Below are 14390 nucleotides of genomic sequence, written 5' to 3'. Positions count from 1 at the left end.
AAGCCCCAGAGCGGGACCCCACCCCCGGCCCGGGCCTGGGACACCCTCCCCCCCCTCCCCTCCCCCGCCGGGATCCCGGGATTCCCCGCCCCGCAGCCGGGGTCTCGGTCAGGCCCGCAGGTCGGAGCAGCGCCGAGCCGCCCGGAGCCGACGGTGCAGCGAGGTGAGTGGGCGACTGGCTGGAGGCCCGGGGCCGGCGGGCGCGGAGAGCTGGCTCCGGCCAGGGGGTTGCGGGGGACTGGCGACAGTGCGCCGTGCTGCTGCATCCAGCCTCCCGGGCCCCCACCCCCCCCTCACCTCTCCCACTAAGCCCCCCAGCCTTTCCCCTGGGGCTGGGGTCCCTCTAAGCTTACTGCGCTGGTTGCCGCGGCTCGCACTCTCCCCTGAGCCCAGGTGCTCTCCCTTCTAGGTAACCCAGTCTCCACTGCGCCCTGTCCCAGGACCCTCCTCCGGGTTCCAGAGACCCCCGCAGCCTTGCCCTGGTCTGGATGATGGTGAGTCCCCGGGAGCCGCTCCGGAAATCTCCCGGCTAGAAAGTGTTGGCAATGGTAGCAAGTAAGCTGGTCAGAGTAGAAGGAAAAATTAAGACGCTTTAGACCAGGAAAATATCTTTTTGGGGGCGAGGAAGAAATACTAGCATCTACTGATTGATGGGTGGAGGGAGGAAGGGAGGGCGGAAGAGATAGGAGGTGGAAGTAAAACTGAGATTTGAAGGTAGAGGAAACCTAGATATAAAGGAAAGGGAGGCAGCAGAGTGGAGAGGGTCTGTGACCTCTAAGCAGGTGGCAAATGTCAGACGAGCGTGACAGTCATTTCTAGGGAGATTGCAGATATTCTAAAGACAAGGCAGACAGTTATTCTGTCTCTCAAAGTACCTCTCAGCAGAATTTCACTACTTCACACAATAGTAGAGTATGCCATGGATCTGTCAAAATCAACAAAACACAATTTTTAAAAGATAAAACTCTTCCTTAATGCACAGCACTAGTCAGGAGACAAGGATTATAGTCTTGGTTCTGGAAGAGAAGTTAAGCAAGATGGTAACATGCTTAGAAAGTTGAAATATGAACAAGCATATGCACGTACTAAAATGTCGCTATATAAATAGTTTGCAAATTGTGAAAGAAAAAAATGTATATACTTTTTTTTAAGATCAGTGCTAGCATAATAGTCCATGAAACGATGTCACCCCTCAGCATTACTCTGGGTGTTGAATAGAGCAGTTTCCCTTCTGTCTGAAGTCTTGTGCACTGGGAGATGATTTCTTCAACGGTGTGACAGTAGTATAATGGTACAATCTGCCTTTTTCCTCTGATTCTTCGGGCTCAGACCAAGTGGTCTATGCTAGAATGGATCCTGAGATCAGAGTTCTGTCAGGATGGCCTGTTCCAGGGTCCTCATCCTGACAGTTACCGCAAGTGGTCTGTGTTAGACTAGGCAAGAAGAGACATTTCCACATTTTTGTAGCTTCTCCGCTTGTTTCTGTAGCTGAACATTCCTTTTGGCCATGCCCCAGGGCTTGCAGATCTCAGTTCCCCAGCCAGTGGTTGAACCCACACCCTTGGCAGTGAAAGTGCAGAGTCCTAACGGGCTGAACCACCAGGGAATTCCCAAAACATTCTTCATCTTCCAGAGCCTTGACTATGTGGACCTACAGCCAACCTTATCCCACTTTCCCCCTTTGAATTTCTTGTTTGCTTCAGTTTTGTCTATAGAACTCATCTCCTTATAGTCCGCGGTCCTTGCAGAGACCCAGGGAGCATTCACCTGGGCCTGTGGGTTCACACTCCTGGTCACATGATGAGGAAGACCCCTCCCTAACAGAACCTCCTTCTCAGCCTAACAAACCTTTGACCTCCCACTGACCCTTGCCCTTTGCAGGGTCCACGCTTGTGATGCTCAATGGAGAGTGAAAGCGCAGATTCATGATGAAAACTAGCCCCCGTAGGCCATTGATTCTCAAAAGACGGAGGCTGCCCCTTCCTGTTCACAATGCTCCAGGTGACACAGCAGAGGAGGAGCCGAAGGGGCCCCCTGCCCAACAAGAGCCTGCTCAAGCGCAAGCCCCCAAGGAGGTGGCAGAGCCCAACCCCTGCAAGTTTCCAGCCGGAATCAAGATCCTGAACCACCCAACCATGCCCAACACCCAAGTGGTGGTCGTCCCCAACAATGCCAACATCCAGAGCATCATCACAGCACTGACCGCCAAAGGGAAGGAGAGTGGCAGCAGTGGGCCCAACAAGTTCATCCTCATCAGCTGTGGGGGAGCCCCCACTCCCCCTCCAGGACCCCAGCATCAAGCCCAAACCAGCAAGGACCCCAAGAGGACAGAAGTGATCACCGAGACCCTGGGACCAAAGTCTGCAACTGGGGATGAGAATCTTCCAAGACCAGCGGGAGCCCTTCCTGGGCAGAAATGGAAGAACTGTGGTATGTGGTCCGTAAGGCAAAGGGGGGAGGAGCCAGCCTTCGCTCTCTGGTGTAAGGACCATAGTCAGCCATGCTGATACCTAGGGCACACACACAGGTGTCTGCCTGAACTGGGGGAAAGTCTTGCCTTCCTTCATGCTGAAACCTTGACCCAGATCTTTGGGCCCTGTCGACAGGGTTGCAATGTAATTCAGCATTCTGTTGCCTTCTTTATATTGGAAAAGGATTTGTTTATTATTCTATTTCTCCTTTGCAGTGACCACATAAGGAAGTAGGAATCTTTCTCCATCTTAATAAAGGAGAAACACGAGATGGAAAAATGACTTACTTTGTTGAGATGTTCGATCATGCTTTTTGTAAGGTTGCCTTGACCAATCTCTGAGGCTCAGGGTGGCTCAGGTTGAAATGCAACTTGAGCCCTGCTCCTGAATTTCTCCTGAAATCCTAAAAGGGCACCGTAGATTCAGCATGCGCAATCCCTGTGCTTAAGGGCAGAGGTCCTGGAGAGGTGATCCCTGATCGCAGTCATCACCTGGAGAGGTGATGCCTAACTGCCAGTCTCGGTGGACCTGCCAGGCAGGGAATCGGGCACCGAAGTGGCGTCTTGGGTTGTCTCCCCTGTAGCTGGCGGTGAGGCAGCCAGCTGCCCCCTGGACAACAGCTTGACCAACATCCAGTGGCTTGGAAAGATGACTTCCGACGGGCTGGGCTCCTGCAGCATCAAGCAAGAGGTGGAAGAAAAGGAGAATCGTCACCTGGAGCAGAGTCAGGCCAAGGTGAATGAACAGTCCTGTCCCCCACCAGGGCAGTCAGAGCCAGTACAGGGAATTTCTAAGAAGGGAAGTAGGTCAAGTAGGCTGTGGAGCAGAATTGCCAAGTTTTCATGTTAGCACTTTATTTAGTGTTATTCTGCATAATTTGGAGCTCCCTTTCTGCCTGGGATCTTCCCTGCTACCCCTATCTGGGAAATTTCCTTGAGGGCAGATTCCTCTGGCTCACCCTGTACCCTGTCAGCACTGGGTTTAACACTCTATCCTTAGCAGGTACTTAGTATTCAGGGACTAATGAAGAGGCCTGAGTTCAGAAAGCCCCTTGAACTTTAAAGAGGTATTCCGACAGTGGAAAAGGAGTACAGCATTTTTAACAAGATTGCTTTATTAGAAGACAAATTAACAGCAAATAAAATGAGTTGTGAATTTTAAATACCTCTCCAATCAAAATTGATTTGACCCATTTGTGTGGTCTGGGTTTATTTTTCATGGTTGCTCTTCATATATACCCTTAATTCCTCATTCAACAGATTTGGTGGGGTTTTTTTGGCCTTGTCAGCAGCATGTGGAGATTTTAGCTCTCCCACCAGAGATCAAACTCTTGCCTCCTGCTTTGGAAATGTGGGGTTTAACCACTAGACTGCCAGGGAAGTCCCGTCAATAATTTTTAAAGGGGAAAATTTACGTGAATGTGTGCATAAGTGAAAATTGAGCTGTTCACTTAAAACTTGTGTACTTTATAAAGTTATGGCTCAGTTTTTTTGAGGGGAAAGGGGGCTGTGCCTCATAGCTTGTGGGATCTTATAACAGTTCCCCGACCAGGGATCGAACCCAGGCCACCACAATGAAATTGCCAAGCCCTAACCACTGGACCTCTAGGGAATTCCCAAAGCAGGGAGTTGATTTTTCGGGTTTTGTTGTGGCTGCACCTCGCAACTTATAGGATCTTGGTTCCCTGACCAGGGATTGAACCCACACCCCTGGTAGTAAAAGCACAGTCCTAACCACTGGACCGCCAGGGAATTCCCTGAAGTTATAGCTCAATCTTTTTAAACATGGATGATCAGATCTTTGCCTCAGACTTATCCAGATGTGTGCATTGCTGACCTTTGTCTGCCCACACTTTGGGGAATATTTCTGTTCTACAAACACTGAAAGGAGATGGGTTTGTTCACATCACATCAGGAGCAGGAATCGGACTAAGACCTAGGTCCCTCAACCCTGAGGTCTGAAAAACGGGTATAGTTTTAACATACGATCGGTGCTTTAAGGTCATAATATATGCCCAGACTTTCCTGAAAGGTTTCAACCAGCAATGACTAGATGGACTTCTGTTTATTACCGGGCAATATTCTCAACAAAATGACCGATGACAGAGAAGTGGTCCTGTGTTCAGAGACTAGATGGAATCGTCTCCAAAATCCTTCCTGATCCTAAAGTTCTCTTCTATAGAACAGTGGTCTCGGATGAGTTTGTTTCTGTTCCGGTCTGTGGGAGAAAAGCTTTCTCTAGAGAGTGTTCTTAAGGTGGGGGTGGGGCAGGGGAGGCCTTGTGACCCCTCCTTTCATGGCCTATTTTTCTTTCCCTCTGGCTTCTCAGAGCCCTCAGGTGGAGAGGCCCCCTGGAGCGTCGGCACCCTGGCCGGACTCCGTGTCTGAACGACCCCCATACTCCTACATGGCCATGATACAATTCGCCATCAACAGCACAGAGAGGAAGCGCATGACCCTGAAAGACATCTACTCTTGGATCGAGGACCACTTCCCCTATTTCAAGCACATCGCCAAGCCAGGCTGGAAGGTATCATGTCCCGCAACAACCACAGTCTAGGTCGCCCAGGCCTGTCGTTTTGTCTGCACAGCAGAGTGGTAGTCTGTGTCTGGTGCGGGGGGAGGAGTTAAGTGCCGATGATGCTAGAACCGGAAACAATAGTCGTATCTTTTGGACTGAGACTTGACCCTACTGAATCCGGGCAAAACCATCAGTAAGAGCCCTGCAGCCACTTCATCTGTCGCTCCCTGGGTAATGCACACTCTTCAGTGACGCTCAGAGCCCACTTCTAAGCTACACTGAATAGCGGTTAGAGTGTCTAGGTAGCTTTATGAAAAGATATTGATGAAAAAAAAATAATCTGGGAGCCGCAAGATCCAAGGTTCACCTCCTGTAAAGTCACATCTCTTCTCCAGTAGGTGGGGATGTTCTCTGCCTCATGTTCATGGGAAAACATGCCCTGGAGCCATAGCTCATGCAGGTCTCATAGCCACAGCTCAGGGGCCCTACGGATGCTCTGTCCCAAGCCAAGGGGCTTTTGGATTGTTTTCCCCACAGCAGGAATCTTTTTTATAGTTTTTATTTATTTACTTATTTTTAATTTGCACATAGCTGCTTTATAATATTGTGTGGGTTTCTCTTGTTCAACAACATGAATCAGCTATATACATATATCCCCTCCCTCTTGAGCCTCCCCCCTGACCCCAGCCCAGCCCTCTCAGTCATCGCAGAGCACCAAGCTGAGCTCCCTATGCTATTCTGCAGCTTCCCTCTGGCTGGCTGTCTTACGCATGGAGGCATATGTCAGGCATATGTCAGCATGTGTCAGTGCTGCTCCCCCAGTTCATCCCACCCTCCCCTTCCCCACCATTTCCACCAGTCTGCTCTCGACGTCTCTGTCTCTATTCCTGCCCTGCAGCTAGGTTCGTCTGTACCATTTTTCTAGAGTCCATATATATATGTTAATAGACGATGTTTATTTTTTTCTTTCTGACTCAATTCACTCTATAACAGGCTCTAGGTTCATCCACGTCTCTGCAAATGACTTAAATGTGTTCCTTTTCGTGGCCAAGTAATATTCCGCTGTATATATGTACTGTAACTTCTTTATCCATTCATCTATTAGTGGACATCTAGGTCACAGCAGAACTCTCAGCCTCACACTCTCACCTCAACTAAATTCCCCAGCTTCCCGATTTCTTTTTTATTTTTTTGCTGCACCTTGTGACTTGCAGGATCTCAGTCCCCCGACCAGGCTTTGAACCTGGGCCCCAGCAGTGAGAGCACCGCGTCCTAACTGCTGGCGCACCAGGGAACTCCCCAGCATTGTAATTTCTCCCTCCACCTCTCTGGCTACCGGTTATTGCCACAGCCTCACTCATCTTTCCCAGCCCCCAACAGCTGTCCAGGTCTCTGCTTTATCACCACCTCAGCAACGGCCCCGGTCTCTGTCCCTACTAGACAGCTGGGTTGGTGGCTCAGGTCACCTAGCCTACCAAGTGGACAGTCCCAAGAGCAGCCAGCAAGCAAGGTTATGAGACACGAAGCCAGGGGCTAACCTCCTCGGGGCCATCAGAGGTGGCGCTCCCAGGACAGAGTAGCTGATGAGCTGTGTCCTCTACTTTCAGAACTCCATCCGCCACAACCTCTCTCTACATGACATGTTCGTCCGTGAGACATCTGCCAACGGCAAGGTCTCCTTCTGGACCATTCACCCCAGTGCCAATCGCTACCTGACACTTGACCAGGTATTTAAGGTAAGTGTACTGGTTTTGTCCAAACAGAGCCAGTGCTGGAGGCCATGATGTCCATCTCAAAAGAAAACAAGTCCTTGGTGGGGAAGTGGGGGGCAGGCAGCCAAACTTTGGATAGGAATCCATCCTTCCACGCCCCCCGCCCCGCCCCACCCCAACCCCAGCTGCCAGCATCCTAAATAAAGCAAACTTTCCTCTCCACCAAAAAATAAGAAAGAAGCAAGTCCTCCTTGGGATGAGCTTGTCTGCTAAGGGCAGAGTTAAGGGCCAACCATCCCCTAAGGAACAGCACCTTCTCTGCTAGACCAGGCCCCAGAGAGGACTTCCTCTTCCAGAAAGGGGACCTCCTGGGGCAGGGTGGCCCCTACTGCCCTGTGATAAGAACTGCCTAGGATACTTCTTAAAATACAGCCTCCCAAGCCCCTCTTGGGGCTTCTGATTCAGTAGGCCTGGGATGAGCCCAGGAGTGTTTTTAGCAAGAATCTCAGGTGATTCTTAGAAAGTCTAGGAAACATGGGGTTAAAAAGCCGATCTTTACAGTGGAGAGTAGAAACGGAGCCTACAGAATCTCTCGTCAGAAGTGATCACTTTGGGGCTTCAGAGTGCCCACAAGGCTGCCACTAGCTGCCTCCACTGTCCCGGGAGAGCCCATAGTTGAGGGTGGCCCTGGGCGTCCATCCGGAGTAGGTGTATCCATCTGGTCAGCTTGACTGCACTGGTGGTAACTTGGTCTCATTTCTCTCCCACGATGCCCATCCACCACCAGCCACTGGACCCAGGGTCTGCACACTCGCCCGAGCACTCGGAATCAGTAAGGTTCTTTCCCTCCCGCTCGGGGCTCAGCCTTGTTACCCCTCCACGCTCAGCATGGCTTCGGTGACAGGGACAAGGTGTTAGCCGGAGATGGGAGCCTGTGGCCGTGCGCCTGCCAGCCCTGAACGCAGAGCCTTGCTTCTGGGCATCAGAACACTGGTGACCGCCACCGCCTCCCACTCCCGTGGACTCATCAAGGTGGCCTGAGCAGAGCAGCATGTGGCAGGGGGACCCGCCACAGGCTCACCAAAGGATGCTGATGAGGTGCACGGCACAGGTCCAATGGGCAGCCGTTGCTCTCTCTTCTCTACCTGGCTTTTCTTTGCCCTCCTAGAGCTCCATGCTTTGCACCCTGGGGGTGAGGACACCTAGATGAGGTGGGAGGATCGCCCGCCGCCCTGTGCCTCTGCTGCCACCTTCCTGGGACCAGGCGGTCGGTCCACTCTGTGCCCGGTCCCGGAGCAGGCGGTCGGTCCACTCCATGCCTGGTCCCGGAGCAGCTGGTGGGGTCCCCTACCCAGTCCCCCTGCCCTCCTGACCCAGGTCTGTCTCTCTCCCTCTCTGTCCCAAACAGCAGCAGAAACGGCCCAACCCTGATCTCCGCCGGAACGTGGCCATCAAAACCGAACTCCCCCTGGGTGCACGTTAGTACAGGGGGAGGCCTGGTCCCTGGGCACACCCACAGGGGGGCAGATGCGGGAGTCAGGGCCCAGGGAAGGAGAGCAAAGAATCCAGGGCTGGGAGGGGACCCGGCCCTGGACCTTGCTCCCGACCCATCGTGTTCCCCCAGGGCGGAAGATGAAGCCACTACTGCCGCGGGTCAGCTCATACCTGGTGCCCATCCAGTTCCCCGCGAACCCGTCGCTGGTGCTGCAGCCCTCGGTCAAGGTGCCCTTGCCCCTGGCGGCCTCGCTCTCAGAGCTTGCCCGCCACAGCAAGCGAGTCCGCATCGCCCCCAAGGTCAGTGCCTTAGGTCTTCTCCGAGGAAAGACTCCAGTCCGTGACGGGCTCTGCTTCGTGTCCGTTGAGAAGCTTGTAAATTTAGTGGGTAGACCAGGTATCGACGCACAGGAAAATGCAATAGTGTTAGAGCCAAAAAGGAACTTGTTAGGGACTTCCCTGGTGGTCCAGTGGTTAAGACTCCACACTCCCAGTGCAGAGGGCATGGGTTTGATCCCTGGTCAAAAAACTAAGATCCTGCATGACACTCAGCATAGCCTTAAAAAAAAAAAATCCTAGTAAACTATCCTTAAAAAAATAAAATTCCCAATAAAAAGGAACTTTACAATGTAAGCAATGTTAGAAGGCCCACATGTGCCTGATGAGTTTGTGAGAATTGAGATGAGGGTGATTGTTATAGGAGATGGGCTTGGACGGTTCAGGAAGAGTTCACTAGGGAAGCAGGCTTAAGAAGTAGGTCGGGGCAGCAGTGTGGAGAGGGCCTTGTAAAGGGCATGGCCTGGGGCACGCCCAGTCACAACCATAGAGTGGCTGGACAGTCTAGCCCTGGGTTTCTCGACCTCCAAACAGCTGACATTCAGGGCTTCCCAGGTGGCGCTAGTGGTAAAGTACCAGCCTGCCAGTGCCGGAGACGTAAGACACTCGAGTTCGATCCCTGGGTGGGAAGATCCCCTGGAGAAGGAAATGGCAACCCACTTCAGTGTTCCTGCCTGGAAAATCCCATGGATAGAGGAGCCTGGTGGGCTACAGTCCATGGGGTGGTAAAGAGTCTGAGGCGACTGAGCATGCACAGTGCTTTGTGAGGGCGAGGTGCACCCTGTGCCCTGAGGGATGCTTAGCAACCGCATCCATGGTCTCTTTGCTGGATACCAGGAGCACCGCCTGGTGTGACAGTTAGGACATCTTCTGGTGTTGCTGAGAGTCCCCTGGGGAGAGCTGCTCCTGGCTGAGATCAGCAGTCGAGCTGGAATGCTGGAGAGGGCAAGTTACACCCCCACCATGACATAGAGAAGAATCTGTGAGCAGGACCTGGCCCGTAACAAATTAAGGAAGGGCCCCTCTGCCCCTTTCTCAGAGATGGAAGTAGCTGCAATTTCAGATAAAGAGACTTGGGTTTGCTTTTGTTTTTTAATTTAAAAATATCACTTTCAGTTCAGTTCAGTCGCTCAGTCGTGTCTGACTCTTTGCGACCCCATGAATCGCAGCACGCCAGGCCTCCCTGTCCATCACCAACTCCCGGAGTTCACTCAAACTCAAGTCTATCGAGTCAGTGATGCCATCCAGCCATCTCATCCTCTGTCGTCCCCTTCTTCTCCTGCCCCCAATCCCTCCCAGCATCAGAGTCTTTTCCAATGAGTCAACTCTTTGCATGAGGTGGCCAAAGTACTGGAGTTTCAGCTTTAGCATCATTCATTCCAAAGAACACCCAGGGCTGATCTCCTTCAGAATGGACTGGTTGAATCTCCTTGCAGTCCAAGGGCCTCTCAAGAGTCTTCTCCAACACCACAGTTCAAAAGCATCAATTCTTCAGCGCTCAGCCTTCTTCACAGTCCAACTCTCACATCCATACATGACTATAGCCTTGACTAGATGGACCTTTGTTGGCAAAGTAATGTCTCTGCTTTTGAATATGCTATCTAGGTTGCTCATAACTTTTCTTCCAAGGAGTAAGTGTCTTTTAATTTCATGGCTGCTATCACCATCTGCAGTGATTTTGGAGCCCCCAAAAATAAAGTCTGACACTGTTTCCACTGTTTCCCCATCTATTTCCCATGAAATGTTGGGACCAGATGCCATGATCTTCGTTTTCTGAATGTTGAGCTTTAAGCCAACTTTTTCACTCTCCTCTTTCACTTTCATCAAGAGGCTTTTGAGTTCCTCTTCACTTTCTGCCATAAGATTGGTGTCATCTGCATATCTGAGGTTATTGATATTTCTCCCGGCAATCTTGATTCCAGCTTGTGCTTCTTCCAGTCCAGCATTGTATACATAAAAGTATACATACCAGCGTAGATAATTTTCCTTAAATGCGTTCATGTGATTGTAGCATGGATAGTGTTTTTGTTTCGATGCAGTCTTGTAGTTTTTCCTCCTTCATTTTGCCTCTCCTCACCTTCCCCATGTCCCCCCTGCTCCCCGTGATAAGCCATGTTGACAGTTTAGCACGCCTTCTCCCATGACTCATTCACGCTCTTAGCATGCTCTGCGTACACGGATCACCGTAACCATGGTACACATACTCACACACCACCCAGAGCCTCGACAGTGGGGTCGTATTACACTTTCTGCCCCATGGAAATTCTTCCAATCACTTGGCATCGCTCTAATTCACTTTTTTTTTTTTTAATATATATATTTTTTTAATGTGGACCTTTTTTTTTAAAGTCTTTATTGTATTTGTTACAATATTGCTTCTATTTTATGTCTTGGTTTTTTGGCCTCCAGGGATGTGGGATCTTAGCTCGCCAACCAGGGGTCGAACTCAGGTCCCCTGCATTGGAAGGCGGATTCTTAACCACTGGATCACCAGGGAAGCTCCTTATTCACTATTTTTTCATGGCACATAATAGTCCATGATGTGACTTTGCCATAAATTTTCTAACCATTCTGCTTTCATGGGCACATTTTTTCAGGCTTTTTCTGCCCTATGACCAACATTGTAATAAATACCTTTGCAAGTATCTTTCTTGCTGGTGCTTTTATTTCTGTGGGTAGAGAACAAGACATGAGATTGCCGAGGGGGCAAGTGTTTTAAAGTTTATTAAATACTGCAGGATTGATTTTAAGAAAAATCTGTGGTAACTCACATACATACCAACAAGACCCATTTGCTGGCAATTGGTATCATCACCCTTTTACAATATTTGCCCATGTCCAGTGTGTGAAGGATACTTGCTTATTTCATTTCATCTTCTCCTTATGCGTAAGTCAGCAGCCGCTCACCACGCTCAGTCACTTGGAATTGTTCACTGTGAGATGCTTATTTACACTCACGGACTGTCTTCTTACAGGGATTTGTTAAAAAGTGTATAACTTGGTATTTTCAGATATTTTTTACTCCTCTTGCTTGCTTCTTAACTTTATGATCTCTCTTGCCACAGTAAGATTTCTATTTTTATATAGTCAAATATGTCGCTCTTCTCTTTTACAGCTTCTGGAGTTCCAGTCTTGGTTTAGAAGGTTTATCCTACTGCTGACCCTCAGATTATAAACGTACTCTAGAGAGTACATCTCTAGATTTCCTTTCAGGATTTGAATGGTTTTAGTTTTTCTGTTTAAGTCCTTGTATGAAACAGACATCCACTTTTATTTTCTCTTGGATGGGTGCTAATTACACCAGCACCATAGAAAATGCTCTTTTTGCCCCCAGAATTAAACCACCACCTTCATCACACGGTCTCATATTTAATAGTCTTCAAGACCTTGAAGACAAGAGGAACGGCACCAAACCAGCACGTCATTCGTCTCAGTGATAAGCTTGTGTCCCGCCCCCCACCTCGCCCCGGTGCCTGATGGCCTCTGTGGGGCTCCCTTTCAGTGTGTCCTGCTTCCCTTCCAGGTGCTGCTAGCGGATGAGGGGGTGGCCTCTCTGCCCACGGCAGGACCGGTGACAGAGGAGAAGCTACTCCTCGCGGAAGGACTCTCTCCTCTGCTTCCTGTCCCGTCCATCAAGGAGGAAGACGTCCATCCTGGGGAGGAGACACCACATCTAGGGAGGCCCATCAAAGTCGAGAGCCCACCCCTGGAAGCGTGGCCTTCACCCTGCCCATCGGTCAAGGAAGAGTCATCCCACTCCTGGGAGGACTCGTCCTGCTCCCCAACCCCCAGGCCCAAGAAGTCCTCCAGCACTGGGTCCAGGTCCCCCACCCGCCGTGTCTCCGACCTGCTGGTGATCAAACGCAGGGAGGGGCGGGAGATGAGCCGGTCTCGGAGGAAACAGCACCTCGTGCCGCCCCGCCTGGAGGAGCCTGAGCTGCTCCTCTCCGAGGGCCCGGGGGCTCCCCAACCAGCCCTGGCAGGGCCCCCGCAGCCTACCTGCCAGCCCGGCTCCCCGCCAGAAGACGGAGGCCCCTTTAAGACACCCATTAAGGAGATGCTGCCCACCTCCTCCACCCCCAGCAAATCTGCCCTCCCCACGACCCCTGAGTCCTGGAGGCTCACACCCCCAGCCAAAGTCGGGGGGCTCGACTTCAGCCCTGTACGAACCCCCCAGGGTGCCTTTGGCCCCCTGCCGGGCTCCCTGGAGCTCGCGGATCTCAGTGCCACCCCTCTGAAAAGCGTCCCCCTCTTTGACTCCCCCCGAGAGCTCCTCAATTCCGAACCCTTTGACCTCGCCACTGACCCCTTCGGCAGCTGCCTGCCCTCCGACATGGAGGTCCCCAAGCCGGGTTCCCCCGAGCCGCAGGTGGCCGGCCTCTCGGCCAACCGCTCTCTGACCGAGGGCCTGATCCTGGACACGATGAATGACAGCCTCAGCAAAATCTTGCTGGACATCAGCTTCCCTGGCCTGGAGGAGGACCTGCTGGGCCCCGGCAGCGTTGGCTGGACTCAGTGCATTCCTGACCTGCGGTAGAGGCAGGGCTCCTGCCCCTCAAGCCATCCACTCACTCTCCAGGCGCTCGGGGGCCGGCCTTCCGAGTCCTCTGCGAGGACAGTCTGCAGGGGCCATCCACTCGCCCAGTGCCCCACTCCCCGGACTGGCGATGCTACAGCAGGCGCCCTGTCTGAGCCACTCCTGGGCCTTCTGCAAGCAGCAAGGTCCTGGGGGCTGGTCTCTATGCCCCCAACTCCCCACCAGGCACTGAGGGTGGGAACAGCAGAAACAGGGTGAGAAGGGAGGAGGGGCCCCCAGACCGTTGGCATCTGTGCCCAACAACATCCCTCCGCCTTCCCTGCTGCATGCAAGGTGGCCCTTGTAAATAGTGTATATGCTCCAAATTATCCTCTAATTATAAACGTAAGCCTATCTTCTTAGATCATTATCCAGAGACTGCCAGAAGAGGGGTAGGATGACGGGGCGGGGGTTCCAGTTTGCTTCTGTCCCTTGCTTTTGGCTCCTGGAGGCGGGAGGGCTGCAATGCACGGTTCCTTCGGGGCCCCTCCCTCGAGAGTTCCTCGCAGTGGGTGCCCAGAGGAGCGGGTCTGCCTGCCAGGGTGCCTCGCACTGCTCTTCCCTCCCACCAGCCCCCATTTCCAAGTCAGCTTTCCTGCACGAAGAAATCCTGGTAAAGGGGGCCCTTATTATGGGTCAAGAGTTGAGGTGGGGGTGGAAGTACCTGGACCAGAGTGGCTGCCCCCACATGCCCAAGAGACGTTTCTCTGATCAGGAACCTAATCATGCCAGAGAGACACGACAGAAGGTGGAGGCCAGCCAGCCTGCCCGCCTTACCTGGCCTGCCTGCCCACCTTAGCTGGCACCACCGCTTCGTAGAGAGCCGCCCTGGGTCCCTGCTGACCACGTACACAGGCCCCGGCTCCAGAACACTACTGTAACTACCTACCCAATAAAGCCCAAGGGCACGTGCTGGTCTGTGCGCGCTGGTGTCTGGTCCCTGTGGCGTGAGGAGGGGCTGGGAAGGAAAGCGTGTGACAGTGAACCTGGCGATGGGGAAGATGCAAGGCTTGAGGGCCCTGGAAGGAGAGTGCAGAGGGCTTCAGCCTGGTCACCGCACTCCCCACACCCCACCCCCATCCCCACCCTGGTACCTCCTCTAACTCAGCAGTCAGCTGCAGGTCTCCCATGCTGGTCCCTCATAACAGTCCTCTTTTCGGGGTCTCTGAACCTGCTGGAGGAATTTGGGCCTTTTGGAGAGAGCTCCCTAAGAGAGAGGCCTACCCAGCAACCCCCCAGCCCCCAACGTTAGGGAAGGATGCCTGCGAGCCAGCGACCCTG

General features: G+C 52.3%; 1 protein-coding gene across 3 annotated transcripts; it reads left to right on the top strand.

The window, feature by feature from the left end:
* Positions 1-53: 53 nt before the first annotated feature.
* Positions 54-14031, top strand: FOXM1 (forkhead box M1). Of its 3 annotated transcripts, none has more exons than XM_027541032.1 (10): positions 54-163; positions 410-494; positions 1882-2430; positions 3055-3206; positions 4800-5000; positions 6599-6727; positions 7491-7535; positions 8115-8181; positions 8328-8497; positions 12057-14031. In XM_027541032.1, exons 3-10 carry the CDS (start codon positions 1926-1928, stop codon positions 13068-13070), a joined length of 2283 nt encoding a protein of 760 aa, XP_027396833.1. In that variant the 5' UTR covers positions 54-163; positions 410-494; positions 1882-1925; the 3' UTR covers positions 13071-14031. The 3 variants fall into 3 exon arrangements, with proteins under 3 accessions (XP_027396833.1, XP_027396834.1, XP_027396832.1); XM_027541031.1 differs by having other exon boundaries at positions 55-163; positions 8112-8181; XM_027541033.1 differs by lacking the exon at positions 7491-7535 and having other exon boundaries at positions 8112-8181.
* The last annotated feature ends 359 nt before the right edge of the window (positions 14032-14390 follow it).

This window comes from Bos indicus x Bos taurus, chromosome 5 (assembly GCF_003369695.1).
Source record: "Bos indicus x Bos taurus breed Angus x Brahman F1 hybrid chromosome 5, Bos_hybrid_MaternalHap_v2.0, whole genome shotgun sequence".
NCBI lineage: Eukaryota > Metazoa > Chordata > Mammalia > Artiodactyla > Bovidae > Bos > Bos indicus x Bos taurus.
The sequence above is the reverse complement of the archived record's forward strand: the minus strand, read 5'-3'. Positions and strand labels throughout refer to the sequence as shown.

Bases quoted from the DNA above. Each gene is read 5' to 3' on its own strand.
- FOXM1 (XM_027541031.1), top strand. From the start codon at position 1,926: ATGATGAAAACTAGCCCCCGTAGGCCATTGATTCTCAAAAGACGGAGG. The intron at 2,431-3,054 runs GTATGTGGTCCG...TCTCCCCTGTAG, and splicing joins GCAGAAATGGAAGAACTGTG to CTGGCGGTGAGGCAGCCAGC. The intron at 3,207-4,799 runs GTGAATGAACAG...CTGGCTTCTCAG, and splicing joins TGGAGCAGAGTCAGGCCAAG to AGCCCTCAGGTGGAGAGGCC.